Below are 17,419 nucleotides of genomic sequence, written 5' to 3'. Positions count from 1 at the left end.
CATTACTTTCTGCAGTTGATTAAATATATGCTTACTTGGCTGCAATTTAAAACAATTCAGTAGAGAATTGGTTTAAAATAGATGCCTCTTTGGAATAAACACCTAGTGCTTTCTGAATTTCAATATATAAACGACCCTGGGGCCACAGTTTGAGGAACTAGTCAACAAGATGTACATGACATGTACGCTGATCAAGAAATGCAATCTCACAAACAAAATAATGCTTATTGTTGTATTTAAAGTTCTGTTCATACAGGTACGTTAATGCACCCAACATTCTAGAAATCCCCTGTTTGGAATGCGTTACAGTTTAAGCCTTTGCAAACTGCTGGAAGTATCTAATGTAGTGTCCAGTTATGAATGTGCAGTTAATTTAGGACAGTTTAAAACAAAAATTAAATTATAAATAGCCAGTAAGTTGAGTGTCCTAACGACACGCATTTTGTGATATTTACGACAATAGAACAACATTGTCCCGAAGAGCAGTCTTGAACTGACATAGCAACAGTGCTGAATTCTACTGCTGCCCCGTGACAGCTGGCGGCTGTCAATGGCGACTTAAATACCAGATCTTCATTGGTCCAAAAAGTCATCCATCACTGTTGAGGCTCTCTGTTGAGATTTGTGGCGGCTTTGGAGGGAAGCCTCTGAAGCCCTGTGGGCGGTGCAAAGCAAATTATGCCATGTGGTGTTTCGGAACGGCGTTCTGATTGGTGTGCTAAACTCACAGTTGACGCCTACTACTGGAAGAATAGCCCTTTCTGATTGGTTAAATCCACCCTCCCCCGAGTCGCCATTGCGCGTTCACGGCTTCCCGTATTCTCCATTTAGGTTTACGCTGAGAGCGTAAGATCAGCACGTTTCTCAACGATTGTACGCGAACGGCGTAGCTAACGTGCGTAGTGACAAAGACGGCGAGCCCGAGACCTATGGGGAAGGAATAAAAAAAGAAATCCAGTATCGTCGCTCTCCATTATCTAACAGTGTTCTATTTGGAAGTCATACCTGGAATCAACGTCGGTTTATGCGAAGATTTTGTCTGGCGGTGCATCTTGCGAACGCCTTAGACGTTTTGGGGGTAAAGTAGACGGCTTGCCAGTGGACGATCTGCAAGGCTCGGTCGGCTACGGCGAGGGAGCCGCCATGGCAGTCGGTTCACTGAGGCTCCACATTGGAATATGAAGAGGATCTGGACGGGCCACAAAACGCCGCATTTAGCCTACATGCTAAGTTTAGCATCTTTGTGAAACTCACCCTGGATTCAGAGCGAATATTTTGTTTTTGAAACGCACCCACGAAGGAGGCCCAATTCATGACAATTTTAGTAGGAGACGTTTCTTTCTAAAGGCCCCCCTTGACTGAAAGATTCCAAGCAAGGGGATAATGCAGAGATTTGGACAGAAAGGCTTCGTTTATTAGGCGAGGGTCTCCTGTCTGTCTTTCCCCCTCTGTAGCTACTCATTCGTAGCTACTGATTTGCTGTCGTTCCCTGCCCTGTTTTTTTTTGGATGAACAGCTTCAGAGATCACATCAGTGGCTAAAGCAAGTCCTCCGAGAACCACCATCGAGCGCCTTCAGCATGTCGGGTCGTCCCAGGACCACATCCTTCGCGGAGAGCTGCAAGCCGGTACCGCAGCCGTCCGCCTTCGGCAGTATGAAAGTCAGCAGTAAGTCGTCTACTCTACACCGCCTGCACTGCACCGGGCCCGGTCGGTGTGGGCTCCACCCAACCAACCGAACCCCCCCACCCTCTTCCAGCCGTAACCCCCCAACGAACCAAACTGTTAGCCGCCGATTAGCTTAGCTCGGATCCCGCATGAGGTGCTTCCCTCACTCGTTTCAGAGCCTGACAGGCCGGTCCTCGGCCTTGGAAGTCGAACGCAAACCTCGGTTCGGTTCCATGGCGACAATGATGATTACGGTACTATGGACCATTTGGAAGATGAGTCATAGCCGGGTTGCCACATAGGCTGTGCGCGTGTTAACACAGCAGGCAGGGCCAGTAGCAGGCAGGCGATTACGCAACTGTCGCGGCTTAAGGTGCGCCCATAAGATGACTGCACAGGCTGGAGGAATCCATGGCAAAATATTTCTCCTTAAGTATGTCTTTTTACTTGAAACGTGTCGTGCGGCTGCAGCGTCGTTAGTGGCAGTCTAGGAAAGATGCAGGCCTCCTTGCTGCATTCAGGTTGATCACATTCTATATGTGGGGTGTGGAGCCTTTTGCTTATCAGGGGCCAATTCAGTCATGGATCCCAAAATACACACCACATGTCATAAGCATTGCGGGCAACTTGGTGGCCCACTGCTTTCATTTCCAACTATTCGAATCTTGGCCACAGTGAGTGGAGGTTGCGTGTTCTTGATTTCTGCAGCCACTACACCTTCCTTCGACATTCTAAAAACATGTATGCTATGTTCATTGATGACTGTAACCTGTTCATGGGTGTGAATGCGAGCATGGCTGTCTGTGACCTGCAGTTGGCTGGTATCCAGTCTAGGGTAAATCCGGTCGCTTATTTTTAAGTCGACAGGGCTAGGCTTCATAAGACAAACTAAAAAAAAAAATCAGAAAAATATTCAAGTTTGTATTACGTATTAAAAACCAATACACTAAGCATTTTTAAATGAATGGACTTATTTTCTTTGATTCATTTGGTTACATAGGTGTTATTTAATATCGATTGGGAAAGCTTCACACCTCCCATTGATTCATTGCCACTCCCAGTTGGAGGTTACTGAAAAATTAAAAATAAAACCGGATTACACATTGCCTTTTAACCCAACACCATATAACTTTATATGCTGTACACAGGCTACCGGAAATAGCGTCAAAGTTGTGATATAACCCTTCAGACAATGTATATTTAAACCCAAATGGCGCAGCAGCACATGTTGACAGGCATTATATCAATGTTCCCATCATTTGCAGCTTACTGCGCCACTTATTAGTGAATCTTTTCTTTTTGAATTATTAGCATTAGTTGTGAGTAATTATTGCTTATAATATAGTAATAATTATTAGTATTATACTGCCCCCTGGTGGCCAAGACATGCTCACCAGAAGGAGCCCCAGACATGAATGCATGAATATGCTGGGGTGAGGCTGGGGGCTCGAGCTAATCATTCCCCGTGTGGCAGATATTGCTATCTGTGTGTTTCATACACTACATTGTCCAGTCTTGTTAAATGGTCAGCTGTTTTTTTTTTTATCCTGTTGATGTAAAGATGGACTTTGTCCGAATTATCTTGCATCGCATTGAGGTTTAGAGCGGAATTTGATGCGTTCTTAAAAATTTTAAGCATTCTTTAGTTTAAATTATCTGGGATGTTTTTGTTGTTGCCTGATATGGTTAGCGAACAACCGTCCTGCAGACGTCAATTTGCAATGCCTCAAACGCCCTCCTCTGTTTAGTGATGGCTTTCTTGGTTTGGTATTCATTGGACGCCTCCTTTAGAATTGAAGGACTTTGCTAATTGGTGTACATGACCTGGCTGACTGAGAATCTTCTGAGAAAAAAATATATCTATATATACGTACGTACATACATACAGTACAAAAGTTTGGAAATGCAAAAAAATTCATTCGTTCGTTCATTTGTTCTTCTTCCAAACCGCTTAGCCTCACGAGGCCCGTGGGCGTGCCGGAGCCTATCCCAGCTGTCTTAGGGCGGTAGGTGGAGGAAATATTTGTTAAATAAAAATGTTTGACAATTTAAATTCTTCCAAGTAGGTCGATTTTGCCTATATAACAATTTTGCACATCTTGGTATTTTCTCAGTCAGCTTGGGTTGTTGCAGCTGTTATATTCCTGGAGTGAGGGCTCATGCGCCATACGTTGACACACCCACCTTTGCTGGGGGTGGGGGGTAAGACAGCTGACCAAGAACAATGAGCCGGCTTGTGTAGCGTTTCAAAGCTGTGGCCCTTCGTTTCTATCTCATTTTTTTCCCCCCTTTACATCACCCCCTTGCTTCCCATTTGCAAGTCATGGGATCAAAAGGAACCACTTTTTCTCATTTTCAAGACCATATCCAGTTATCTTTCACCCCGTCTCCCAAAAATACGGCATTTCCCTTGCTATCCTGATAGCTTGCACGCTTCTTTTAGTTGTGAGAAATCCCTGTGCGATCGGGTGCGTGCCAACAGACTTTTCTCACACTTTGAGGAAGTGCAGAGGCGGCTTGGAAAGGCCTTCCTGACTTAAGTAGGCTGAATCGTACAACTGCTGTCTTGGCTCCATTGATCTCACAATAGTTTACTCGGACCAAGTAAAGCAGAGAACCCAAACCTGCTACCTGCCTTCCGGAATCACCATCAACCGTGCGTCGTCGGTTTTCATAGCGAGCAACTGGACTGTGAGTCGAAGGATGAAGGCGTGTGCGTGAGCTAGCGTTGGCGTGGAACAAAATTGGACGAGATGTTAAGACCGCCCATGATTCGCCGTCACGTAGTTTGAAAACCTGGGCCGCAGCTGATAACCACAAACAACCATGTCCTTCCAGAGTTTCACTTCTTCTAACTTTATCTCGCCTGCAGTGCCACGCCCGCCCAATGACTGTCTGTCTCTCTCAGGGGATAAAGATGGCAGCAAGGTAACAACAGTGATGGCCACTCCAGGCCAAGGCCCCGACCGGCCACAGGAGGTCAGCTACACGGACACCAAAGTCATCGGCAACGGTTCGTTTGGGGTCGTCTACCAGGCCAAGCTGTGTGACTCTGGAGAGTTGGTGGCCATCAAGAAGGTGTTGCAAGACAAGAGGTTTAAGGTAAATTATGTTAATCCCACGTTAAAGGAAGGCGTCGCCGTAAAATTCCGTACCTGTGAAAACACGAAAACTGCCTGAGTCACAGTTCGATGTTCTTTTAAAAAAAAAAAGAAATTCATCTGAATCTGCGCAAGAGTCTGTGTTGGTTGAGTAAGTTAAGTGAGAGATGGTGCTACTGATGCATTATGGGAGAGGCCCCCCTCTGCACACATGAGGGATCACATTTCAGCCTCCTGGAAAATAGATGCTCGCAATGGAACCGGCACTTGCTCGCTCCTGCGCACACACGTTGCAAAAGGATACGGCTGTTTTTTTGTTTGTTTGTTTTTTGGTATCACAAATTCCACCGAAAAATTCCAAAGCAGCAGTGCGCTAATCAAAAGCTCGCTTGGCTTATTCCTTTGACTAAAATACCTCTATTGTCCATATTACAAACTTTCAAAATTGAACCTTTTCTAGTTGTTGCTTCTAAAATTAATTTATTTAATGAAATTAAACCAAGTATAATGAATGTAGTTGATGTCCATGAGTGTTGCAGTGGCATCCTGAGCACAATAAAATGGAGCCCTAACTGGTCGGTGCTGACGCAAGCCAATAGCTGTTCGCTTCTGCTGATAATCTCTCGAGAGTAACATGAGGGAAAATAATGTCTACTCTGAATGTATTAAGATTATGAAAATCAATGTACTGTTTGTTATTCCTCAAAGGCTATAACACAAGAACAAAATGGGAACGTTTTAGCTGTCGCTAATGAGTGCCTTTTCAAGAATGACGTTTGGAAGATAGCTTAATGGGTTTAATTATTGTGTGTCTAACCAAAGAGTGGCGAAAACTCCAATTTGAATGAAACAGAATGACCAAACATTGGATTTACCGGGGCTTGTATATTCCTTTTGCTAATTTGAACCCATTTTATGTAACTCATTCATCAGAATAGGCTGAATGACTCCAGTAGTTACCGGACAGCCCTCCCCCATGCTCCTCCTCCACCCAGCGCTCCGAGACACACCACCATAAGACGGGTGTTTCCTGCAGAGCACAATAGTTTGTGACCTACATGCATTGATGTCTCATTTCGGCGGGCAAGAAAGGGAGAGGAAGGAGCCATTTTCCTTCAGGGTTAATTAGATTTTTCGGGGAAGAGACGCTGTGGCCGCTCCTGAGTAGATAATGTGTTTTAGTGAGGGATAACATTTTCTTTATCTGTTGTACAAAATTAGCCCCGCATGAGCAACACATGGAATTACTCTGGTTCTCAAAAGCAGAAGACTGCTCATTGCTCAACTTGTATATTAGTGTAAAACGCACGTAGCGGGTGTTTTCACGAAAATATGACTTTTAATGGGAGGATCTCGCTGAATATTCCAAGAGCCTTTTCCCATGCCAGTGTTGAGTTTTCATGTGGAGAAATCTGTTTTCAAACCACACTTGGGTAAAAATGGACCCGTGTGGATATAGCCTCAAGTAGCGTCAGATAATGTGCCATTATTGTCATCTAGCTAACAAAGCAAAAGATGAACATTTTGCAGCTGGAAGCAATGTTTCTTCCTCTTTGACGCAGAATAAACTAGTCTATAACTGTATCTGTCTTTTTTTTTTTTTTTTAAAGAATCGTGAGCTGCAGATTATGAGGAAGTTGGACCACTGCAACATTGTCCGACTGCGATACTTCTTCTATTCCAGTGGAGACAAGGTGAGTTATTGCACCATTTTAAGTTGTCTCGCGTGTTTAGCAGTGCATCAGGCATACCTGAACATGTTTAATTCAAGAATTAGTTGCAAAAGTCTGTCTGTCTGTCTGTCTGTCCGTCCATCCATCTGTCCGTGTGTGAGCAATCACATTAATGCTTTGAGGGGACGCTGCACACATCCACGGACATCAATAAACTGTGTGCAACAGATGTCTTTATTTTTTTTCTATCTCTCAATTTTGTCCACGTTCTGTTTATTTCAGTTACGCAAGTTGTCGATTACCGTAAATAACCGGCAAGGAACATTTTTTCCCCCTACGGCAACAATGTAATGAGAAGATGCAAGAAAGTCACAATCCACTTTAATGCGTTACTAATTTACACTAACGCTGTAGTCAAGTCATAATTTGTCAATTGCAGTCACTATACTACTTGGCCACAAATCTAAAACCACCAAACAAAAAAAGTGTGGCTTTACCTAATCTTGTACGCTGGGCCTGTCCTAAACCAAGGATCGCTTATAAATGAATCATTTCCAAGGCCCCTCGTGCCTGACCAAGGCTCGCCTCTTTCAAGTGTGCCACAGAAGAGGAAGTGGATCAATCTTGATGATGCATCCGAGAACTCACACTGGCCAAATGTTCTGGACTTCAGATGTCAAATAGGCTGAAGCACAGTTTGAATGGCCTAGTTTGAGTCGTCCATAAGAGGTGACACTATAATTTGTTCATCTATGTCCCAGCAGGTGTGTGAACCCAGCTGTTACTTCTGTGTAGCCTTTCGCCCTCATCAGCACTTGGCTTAAAGGGAAGTCCCTGTCGGCTGCCCGACTCGACTTGCCTGTTGCGCGGCGGTGGTCCCCTGGCGAGATAACAAGGCGAGCTGGCGTCACGGGCGTTGCTGGCAAACAGTGCGTGTGTCAAATATAGACACACGCACTCGTATGGAACTTTACCATGACTCTGCTGTTAGGAATGCTTTCTTATTACATAGTACCTCCACAAGCCAAAAGATGGTCGCTGGGGATTTCAAAGAGGATACAGTGTGTGAGCCCCTAGAGGGGACTGAACAAGAGCTGGGGGGGGGGGTCCTGTTAATTATAGAACTTCCCTCCATGCGGTCACACCATGTGTGCATTGACCTGGCAAGCACAGATAGGTTTTAGGATACTTAGGTGATTCAGGCGTGCTTACCTTAAAGTAGAGCCGCCTTCGATCCCAATAACAATACTGCTGATATAGCACCACACCACGTTTAATCAGATGGAAGGTGATTCAGGCATAAGTCTGAGCAAACGCTGAGCAGCAGTATCTTAGCAGCTTAGAGGGGATAAGCAGGGCTGTCGTCCAATGTCATTAACCCCCTCTTTCATAGAGCGCGATTGCTCTTAAGATTTCTGACCCTTGTCACCTTTTCACAGGCCTTGGTGGAAATCTGTATTCTGTAGTGACAATCTTGTCATTTTTTTTTCTTCTTCTTTTTAAATGTAGACTCCCTTGTTGTAAGACAAACTGTGGACAGTCTGTACTAATTGTGTATAATTTTGCATAAATGCATGGTGTGATGAAGCCACACACCCATTAAAAGCATCGTTTGAGAGTAGTAAGTTTTTGAGCGGGATTGTTTGCGAAAATGTGAATGGATCGAGTGGGTTTAAGGGGGCACGAGATAAGAGATGGACAGGACAAGTTTGGGTAAGAGTTCATGGTGGGTGAAACTGTGTGTCAAGCAGCCACTACGACTAACGTGCTAGTTTTTATGTGAGAGCATGTCCTCCAAAATCTCTACAATGTTTACTAGCGTTAAATATTGTTTTTGATTTTTAGGAGTGACTGTCCCAACCAGGTTTGACTAGATGACCTGGTACAACAAACTTGACTCCCTCGTCTATTAGTTAACCGAATTGTGTTTGCAATACACTGCCAATGGTTACGATGCTGAAGAATAATCTTGAAAGTACTTGGAAAAGTGTTTGACTTGGACTCTGGGAAATGAGTCTGAACCCTTGTGAGCACGTGTTTCGGCAGTCTTATGTAACCCCTACCATGTGTTTTGCTTTGACCCGCTCACCACTTTGATAATATGCTCACTAGTGATGGCCTTTTGAGTGTGACATTGATTTGATAAATTTATTGACATTGGATTAATCATTAATTTTATTTATTGATATAAGTATAATAACACAATATAAAGAATTAATATTTGGATTAATAAATTAATTGTTTTATTTATTTAGTATAATATATACAATAGTAACTTTTTATTATATTTAATATAAGTATAATATAATTATTTTATTTATTAATTTAAGTATCTTTTTGAAGAATTTTAATTATTCTAAATGTTCTCAACTTTGTTGTAAGCAATCTATCGAGCACAATAATGCTGCTCCGAGGTCAAGTTGCAACAGTGTAGTTTAAAAGTTCCCCAAAGTGATGTCATGTTGGTCTCCTTTTAGGTAGCAAATTAGTTGAGAGTGAATCCTCAGCGGCTCAAAAAGCACACTCCAACTGGGCAATACACAGAAGTAATCATCCCAGAGCAATCAATAGAATAATAGATTACAAAAAGATGAGTTAGTGAAAGCCCTATTATTTGTGTGTGCGCTTATTTGTGCTATTTGAGCAAGCACGACTGTGTGTAGATCAGCGATTGCTGAATTTGGACGACGTCAATCTCACCTTAACAGGCTATATTTGATCTGTGCGTTTGGTGTATATCCAACGCGTATCACATTTAGAAGAGTTCTCATGCCGATGCGAAGAGATCCAATTCCATGCAGCCCCCCCCCCCCCCCTAGTGTGACGCTTATTCAAATTGTGCCAGACAAAACGAAGATTGTTCCATTTGCCATCGTACACTGTGAATCCGAACGAAGCCCAAGTGTTAAATTTAACCCCCCTGGTTTTTCTTAGTTCGACCCACAATGTTACATCGCCACCTATGTAATGTGGCGCGTTTCGGATGCAGTCGACTTGACGTGCCGGATATTTTCGTTTGACACAGCGTCATGTGGTAACACTTGATGATTGACAACTGAACCCGTTGTTCAGGTGTGTGAGTAGCTACGCCAGCAAATTGGCATCTGAATTATTTAGCAAAAGTGGGCCAACCAGGTCGCTGCCTGGCTGTAACCCTATTGGGATCCAGCCAAGGAAGTGGCTTTGTAACCAGGGAGGAAGTGAGTCATTGCTGTTGCTAGGCTAAATATAGCTTGAGCGGTAATCGCGGGAGGTAGTGGCAAATGTTATCAATGGGTGTCGACAACACCGTGCAGTGGGATGACACCAGATTAATGTTCACCTGAAGCCACCAGAGGGCTGAAAGTTGTTTGGGAAATGATGCTCATCATTGCTGTCTGTTCCTCTACGTGCTCTGTTTCTGTCTTTTCTTAAGGTTGTTTTCCCTTTAACTAGAAAATGAATATTGACTCCAAATATCGTCTGTCGGCCTCCTCGACTACCAATAAACGTTATAAAACATCAGCCCTGGAAAAAAAAACCCATTTTGGTCTATCTCTAATTTTATTGTTTTATATTTATGATGTAGAAGTGATTTTCTTATGAATATTTACTATATTTGTGACTATTGGTGTGGTTTAGTGAAAGACGCCTGATGCTCACGGCACAATGAAGTATACAAAACCAACTAATAAAAAAAATGCTGACCAGGATCTATTCAGAAACGAAGGGAAAAGGAAGTCGTCCCAGAATAATAGCGTGACCCCTGTGTCCCTTCAGGGTCAGCGTGCTCCAAAAAAGAACGTGCGCAAACTCACTCTACTCCATGGAGGAAATGATATCCGTGTCTGAGGAGTCTTCTGGAGTACAGGACGTTGTGACGCATGCGTGTGTGTTTCCTGCCCTCGGGGGTGGTATACCCTACACAATGGAGCCCCAGTTTGACATTGGGGGGAAAAAAGCTTCATTTATATCTGAACTCAAGAAGCTTCATTCATCAGCATGAGACATTTTATGAACCCTACAGAGGGAAAGGCAAGACGGAGTCATTAAATTGAGTGTCACTCATGTATGTGCATTACAGTGATGTCTGATTTACAACTATACTTTGTGCATGAATTATTAATTTTTTTTCTATCTGTGCTCCTCACAAACAGAAAGATGAAGTCTACCTGAACTTGGTTCTGGATTACGTTCCTGAGACGGTCTACAGAGTGGCCAGACATTACAGCCGAGCCAAGCAGACTCTGCCAATGGTTTATGTCAAGGTACTGTGTCATGTCTAAATACAACCGCAGCTCATGTTAGCAATTACCTTCTGCCTCAATACTATTCTTTTTTTTTCTTTTCTTTACCTGGCATAAGAGAGAAAGAAGAAAAACTCACTAAATGACTGCATTATTCACAAGATTACTCAAGACTTATCAAATAATTCACTGACACGAGTGTCAACGCAAACTCCGCCTCCTCTCATACTTAGATGTGTTGTGTTGCAGCTGTACATGTACCAGCTCTTCAGAAGTCTGGCCTACATCCATTCATTCGGGATCTGCCACCGGGACATCAAGCCTCAAAACTTGCTCCTGGATCCCGAGACGGCTGTGCTGAAACTCTGCGACTTTGGCAGGTGGGACGCTGTGGTCACCTGACCTTGGGACCCTCACACTAAGCAGAATATTAAAGTTGTCTTTTTTTTTTTTTTTTAACTGTTCAGTGCCAAGCAGCTTGTCCGCGGAGAGCCCAACGTGTCCTACATTTGCTCTCGCTACTACCGAGCCCCCGAGCTCATTTTTGGGGCCACTGACTACACCTCCAGCATAGGTAAGCGTGAGCCCTCCCGTTACTCTTTTAATTGCCTCGCCTGCATCTGTCTCCTTAAACTTGAATTCGACCTTCTTTTCAGATGTGTGGTCAGCAGGCTGTGTGCTAGCAGAGTTGTTGCTAGGACAACCGATCTTCCCTGGTGACAGTGGTGTGGATCAGTTGGTTGAAATTATTAAGGTAACGAACGCAATTGCCAAAGGTTAAAGTCGCAATCCACCACTCCCGTTTTTGGGACTGAGCTTTTCATCTTGTTCATTCCAGGTTCTCGGCACACCAACCCGGGAGCAGATCCGCGAGATGAATCCAAATTATACAGAGTTCAAATTCCCCCAGATCAAGGCCCATCCTTGGACTAAGGTGAGTCAACAGGTACAGGAGCCCTTTTTATTCTCTAATATACCACTTCATGCATGTGTGTTGTCATTACACTCAATGTGGGGCGGCTTCATTTTTGCTACTGAGGTCAAACAATTTTCTAAAATGAATATGATCATTTACTGGTTGGCAGGCTTGTGTGAAACTCATCACGAGATCATTTCCTGACTGGAACTGGAGTCTTGTGATTTTTGAAATTGGGATTGAGTTTGACCCAAATTGGGCAGAGAACTAAAGTCGAATACTGCGGTGGTGCTTCGTAAACATCTGGAAGGTAGAATTGAAACTCCAGCTGTCTTTACCATATTTGTATGCATACACGTCAGCAAAACAGTCTTTGCAAAAAAAAATTAAAAAAATTTATTAATACTAAAATAAAATACTGTTGCGTAGTAGGCCCACGTGTTATTAAATATAACACATGTATTAAATATAAACATTGTAAGTAACTTCAACTTTAAGCAGTTTAAACATCAACACTGCTTAAAATGACCCAAACATGGATTCAAATCAAATACGTTCCATATAAGGGTTGCATTAACTATACTGAATAAAAGTTTAAAAACAAACCGTTCCTAATGATTAAATGCAAATGTGTTGAAGATTGAATACAACTGATCTTTACTCAGGCGGTAATTCTGTCATGCATCACCAGAGGGAGCCCTCGTAGCACACTTGCCCTCGCCCGACTGCCGCCTCATATTGCCTTGTCATGCTGTTTGTGCCCATGAAACAGAAATATGCCGTTGTGTTTTTTGACTTGTGTGTGTGTGATCACTGTACAGACGTCTGTGTGTGCGATGGGTGTGCAGGTGTTCCGGCCGCGTACGCCCCCAGAGGCCATCGCCCTGTGCTCGCGCTTGCTGGAATACACGCCCACCGCGCGCCTCACGCCCCTGGAGGCCTGCGCACACTCTTTCTTCGATGAGCTACGTGACCAGAACGTCAAGCTGCCCAATGGTCGCGAGAAACCCTCACTCTTCAATTTTACCACCCAAGGTTTGTGACGCATTAGGTGTAAAAGTGACACACCAACAATCACAGCAAAGACCCAAACAGAATTCAGACCCGCAACCCGCTTTAATACCGTATGTTTTGTCTGTCTGTCTGTCTTCTCTCAGAGTTGTCCAGTAATCCATCTTTAGCCTCCATACTCATCCCCGCCCATGCTCGGAGTCAGGCTGCCGCCTCCACCCCAACCAACCCCTCTGCCACCACAGGTAAGAGTCATGCTGCCCTCCAGCCGCTTCATTGCTTAACTAGGAACACAAACATTTTGTAACCACCAGAAACAAATGATTAGTCTAATGGTGGATGCATCTGATGTACAAAATCAAACCTGCTTCTGATGTACAAAATCAAAACTTTCTTAAACCCCAATGTTTGTATGACCAAGTAATAGTCCAGGTCTGTGGCCTGCTGCCAAGCCGTGTCCAAAGGGGGATTGTGAGTCACGAAATAAGCGTGAGAAGCACAACCTTGAGCCTGCCTTGTTTGCTGAACATGACAGTGGTTCAAAGTCTAAAGATTTCCTGAAATTGTTGACAATATGGCCACCTTGTGTCCACAGACGGCAGCAACACAGAGCGAGTCTCCAACACCACAACCGCCTCGGCTTCGGCTTCCAACTCCACTTCCTGAGCACGCCGTCATCTTCCGCCCACCCGGTCTCAGCCCCCAGTCCGCGGCTTCCCCACTGTTGACCCGGCCGGCACAACAGGCTACAACCGCAAATGAAAATCTGCCTTTTAGCTCCCTCACAAGGCGAGCCGAGCCCCCTTTGCCATCCAGTTGTTGGCCGTCTCTCAGTGGGCGGGGCGGCGGCACAGAGAAACAGGTGTGTACACTTTATTGTGCACACAAAGCTCATCTGCTAATGTTTTCCAGGACGATTGTATGTATTATAAAAAAGAAAAAGAAAAAAAAAGAATAAGAATCTGAAACTGCGCCCAACCAGCCCTGCCCGCCCCGTACACTTTGCTCCATTTAATGGCATCCTCACCACCCCAATTCTCCTTAATACTTTTCCTCCTATATAATGCATGGCCTGAAAATGGTTAGGGGATGGGTCTGCCGGGGTTGGCTGGGGTGCAGTCTAGGCATGAGGCTTGTGCAAGCACACACAAACACACAACACACATACAAACAACACTCACTCTCACACAGACACACACACACACACACCCACACACACACGGATGCATGTGCAAAGAAGCAAATCCAGATGGGAATTTTGTTTTCCTTTAGCCAGGGCTTGTTTTTAAACTGCTTAGCAAGCCGTTTTACTCAACTTTGTTTTAAAATATTTTTCGACCCCGCTCGGGCCATTATTTTATTTTATTTTTTTTGCGTCAGATGTGACATGTTTATCTGGTCCTGTGTGCTTGTATAATATATACATACAAAAAATTGCATTACATACACAATTTATATATTACTTTTCCTTATGTATAAAAAGTATATATAGATATATGGATATTAACTACTACGGTTCAGAAGTCTGTTAATGGGTGAGGTCATATCCATCATTAGAGGCGGCAATATTTGCTGTTTGATGACAAACAATACCCCCCCCCCCCCTAGTTTTGCTGAAATGTGCTAAAATCCCAGCATCCCTCCCCCCGTTTTCCATTTATCATCTTTTATTGACGTGTGGGTGGATCAGGGTGGGGGATCCCTCTCCATGCACACGTTGCTATGCTTTAAAAAATATGACATACAAATTCACTAGCATGAAAAATGTAGCTCGAAAATGCTCATGATGTATACGAATGATCCATCATACAGATGGTTTTATTTTTATTATTTTAGTGTGGCCTTTGGAGGACATTAGAAAAACTAGATCCCTTTTTGGCCAAACAAATTGCAGCTGACCTAAAATGGCCCTTCATAGGACAACTTAAAATGACTGGCGATTGGCTAAAAGTGCACCAATATAGAAATGGCGTCCTACAAGAAAAACTAAACTATAACCCCTAATTGGACAAATTGAGGTTTCCCACCCTTCTCCAAGGAGCCCTTTGTAACCACTAAGTCATCCACCTTGGCTCCTACTTGCGTTTGCCAAAGCCCATCAAAGCATCTTCTAACTGATAACACACAAAAAAGGAGAAAAAAAACAAAAAAAAAACAGCCCGAACTGTAAATACAATATAAATGCTCCTCACCAAAAGTCATTTTTCTTTTTGTGTTATGTACATATGCAGACCCATGTACTGTTTAAAAAAAGCAAAAGAGACAATAAACACACCAACAGCGGAATCAGGGCAAATGTTGAGCAGTTGATGGATATTTTCGATGATCTTTATCCAGCCATATGTCCGATGTTGACCTGTACAGTACAGTAGATCTTGTAATGACAACTAGTCATGTATAGTGTAACTATAGTTTGGAGTGCCTTTGCTTTCATACACTTTCGCCTTGTCGCCACCCCTACAGTAATCGTGACTCCCCCCTTCCCCCACCCCCCTTTGGTGCTGTTGAACCCCCCCTCACCCCCACACATGCACACAAAAACACATTTCATTGTAATATACAGATTGTTGATTGACTGTTAATAGTAAGGATAGTTTCCTTTTAGTGTTTGTTTGAGTAGGTGGTATAGATTTATCTGGGACACGCGCACAAGATGGCAGTAACGCACAAGGACCTCAAATAAAAAAATTGAAAAAATGACTGTACATATAATGAAAATGCAGTACAGTATTATGACGGTGTATCAGGGCCACAGGGGGAAAAAAAAATCGAAAGTGATGGAATTGCAGCAAAGTTGAAATGTTGCCAGGAGAAAATGTTAATGTTACATGAGGATTAAGTAGTCATGACCAAAGTTGTTTGAAATAATGCAGGGCAGTATTGTGTATGTATGAAATGAAAGTAATACAAAATGAGAAAATTACAAAGAAGCGACTTGTGTGAATTAAATTGCAATTTTACCTGATGAAAGTTGAAATATATTTTGAAAGACAATTAAATCCGATCACAAATTGAAACATGAGCTAAAAGTGATGACTTTTGATGATGTCATGGTTTCGGTACAAGTTTCATTAAGAAATTAAATATGAAAAATTAAATACTTAGACCATTAACACTTGGTCTTATTCGACCAATTATTGCAATTCGACAACAAAAAATTAAATTCTCATAAACAGATAAATGATTGTACTCATAAACCCTTCCAAAATCCCAACTTTATTTTTGTAAAATACATTTTGACGTGAGTTTTGATCATCGCAACTTTATATTCTAAACTTTCTCCAAACATTTTTTCCATGCATCATTATGCCTTAAATCTCATATCTCACATGCTTTGTAATAACATCTCACCTTTGTCCTTGCAATATTCTTTTTCTTGAAAGATTAAAAAAAAGTGATTACAAGTTAAAAGTTGTAACATTGCAATAATGACGTTGACAGTTTCAGTTGTAACAATACACTTTTTCCTCATCGTCACTTCTCCTCGTAAATTATGATCCCGGCCCCCTTTGTAACATGCCTTTCTTGTGTCATTACAATTTAACTCTTGTAATAACCCACATTTATCTCTCTTTTGTTATTACTTTTAGCCTCATATTGCTGCAATTTATTGTTGTTAACCGTCAGATGACAGCTTTATTTAGTAGCAGTACAAGCTATTGTCCTAATATTCTAACTAACTTATTATTATAACTAATTTATACCCCAAGTTATAAAAATGCTACTTTTGCTCATAACATTACCACTTCATTCTTGAACATTACATTACGACATTAATCTCTCATTATTTTAGTTTATATTTTATTTTATGAAGTATTAAAATTCCGTAACATTGCGGCTATCACCGGAATATTACAACTGTTAACCTGCAATATTATTGTATCGTTACAACTTAATTCTCACAATAGTCCAACTTTGTTTTCATAAGCTTACAACTGTAGCCACTTAATTCATTGTTTTTTATTAGCATTTACTCATAACATTGCGACTTTTGTCACAGACATTGCCCCCCCCCCCCCGCTTAATTGTGGCCCTCGTAGTCCTTGTAAAACGTAGGTAGTAACAACTTGTTTTCCTTTTACTGGATGTCTGACATATTTGGGAAGGTTTGTCCAGTATTCAGTAGCACCTAAGGGTTCGAGTCATGCAACCTCTCTCCCACCTCCTGCTTGCTGTAAGTTTGCACCCACAAACATTTTGCAGCCCTCCACAAGTACCACTTCCCCTCTCCTAAATAGCTACTTCGATAAAAGCACCACAAAATTTGCCAAAAAAAGAAGCGGAAATGCTCGTGTTCCATGGTAACGTAGCACAATGTGCTAACCGGGTTTAAGAAAAGACAATTGTTGAAAAGACTCTGAAAAGAAAATCCCATATAACAGTACTACTTGAATGACTCTGTGACTGAACATTTTTATTTCATGTTTTCTTTTGTTCTGTGAAGTTATGCTAAATGTGCGCCTCTGTAAATATTCCCTCTGCGTGCTCTGAGGAATAGTTCCCCTGGTACTGTAATTTGCATTAAATAAAGAGTAGGATAGCCTGGAAAAGAAAAAACTTTGTCTTTTGTCTTTATTTTGCTGACAAAATCTCCTTTAAAAAAAAAATACAACGAATTACCATATATTGAAAATAATTTAAATTATTGTCCTACAAATGTCATTAACCAATTAATTGATTGTTTAGAATTTAAGTGTGACTTTTCATTTAAAGACACAAATTAAATAATACAGTTTAAAATGAAGCAGTATTTGAAACATAACCTTACATAATTGGAAATAAAGGTTTCAGGGTATATTTGAAAAAAAATCTTAAAAAGTGGTAA

General features: G+C 42.3%; 1 protein-coding gene and 1 long non-coding RNA gene across 8 annotated transcripts; one reads left to right on the top strand and one right to left on the bottom strand.

Moving 5' to 3' along the window:
* Nucleotides 1–218: 218 nt before the first annotated feature.
* Nucleotides 219–1,396, bottom strand: LOC133159467 (uncharacterized). The gene is made up of 4 exons (XR_009715698.1): nucleotides 1,255–1,396; nucleotides 1,006–1,189; nucleotides 729–927; nucleotides 219–655 (listed from the first exon to the last, which is right to left on the bottom strand). It is a non-coding gene; the product is annotated as an uncharacterized LOC133159467 (long non-coding RNA).
* Nucleotides 1,397–1,530: 134 nt separating this feature from the next.
* Nucleotides 1,531–17,151, top strand: gsk3ba (glycogen synthase kinase 3 beta, genome duplicate a). 7 transcript variants are annotated; one of them, XM_061286481.1, is made up of 11 exons: nucleotides 1,531–1,667; nucleotides 4,540–4,769; nucleotides 6,379–6,462; nucleotides 10,578–10,688; nucleotides 10,917–11,047; nucleotides 11,135–11,241; nucleotides 11,324–11,421; nucleotides 11,506–11,601; nucleotides 12,432–12,618; nucleotides 12,741–12,839; nucleotides 13,190–17,151. In XM_061286481.1, exons 1-11 carry the CDS (start codon nucleotides 1,580–1,582, stop codon nucleotides 13,258–13,260), a joined length of 1,302 nt encoding a protein of 433 aa, XP_061142465.1. In that variant the 5' UTR covers nucleotides 1,531–1,579; the 3' UTR covers nucleotides 13,261–17,151. The 7 variants fall into 7 exon arrangements, with proteins under 7 accessions (XP_061142465.1, XP_061142461.1, XP_061142462.1 ...); XM_061286477.1 differs by having other exon boundaries at nucleotides 12,405–12,618; XM_061286478.1 differs by having other exon boundaries at nucleotides 11,506–11,613.
* The last annotated feature ends 268 nt before the right edge of the window (nucleotides 17,152–17,419 follow it).

The sequence above is a fragment of the Syngnathus typhle genome, linkage group LG9 (genome assembly GCF_033458585.1).
Source record: "Syngnathus typhle isolate RoL2023-S1 ecotype Sweden linkage group LG9, RoL_Styp_1.0, whole genome shotgun sequence".
Taxonomy (NCBI): Eukaryota; Metazoa; Chordata; class Actinopteri; order Syngnathiformes; family Syngnathidae; genus Syngnathus; species Syngnathus typhle.
The sequence above is the reverse complement of the archived record's forward strand: the minus strand, read 5'-3'. Positions and strand labels throughout refer to the sequence as shown.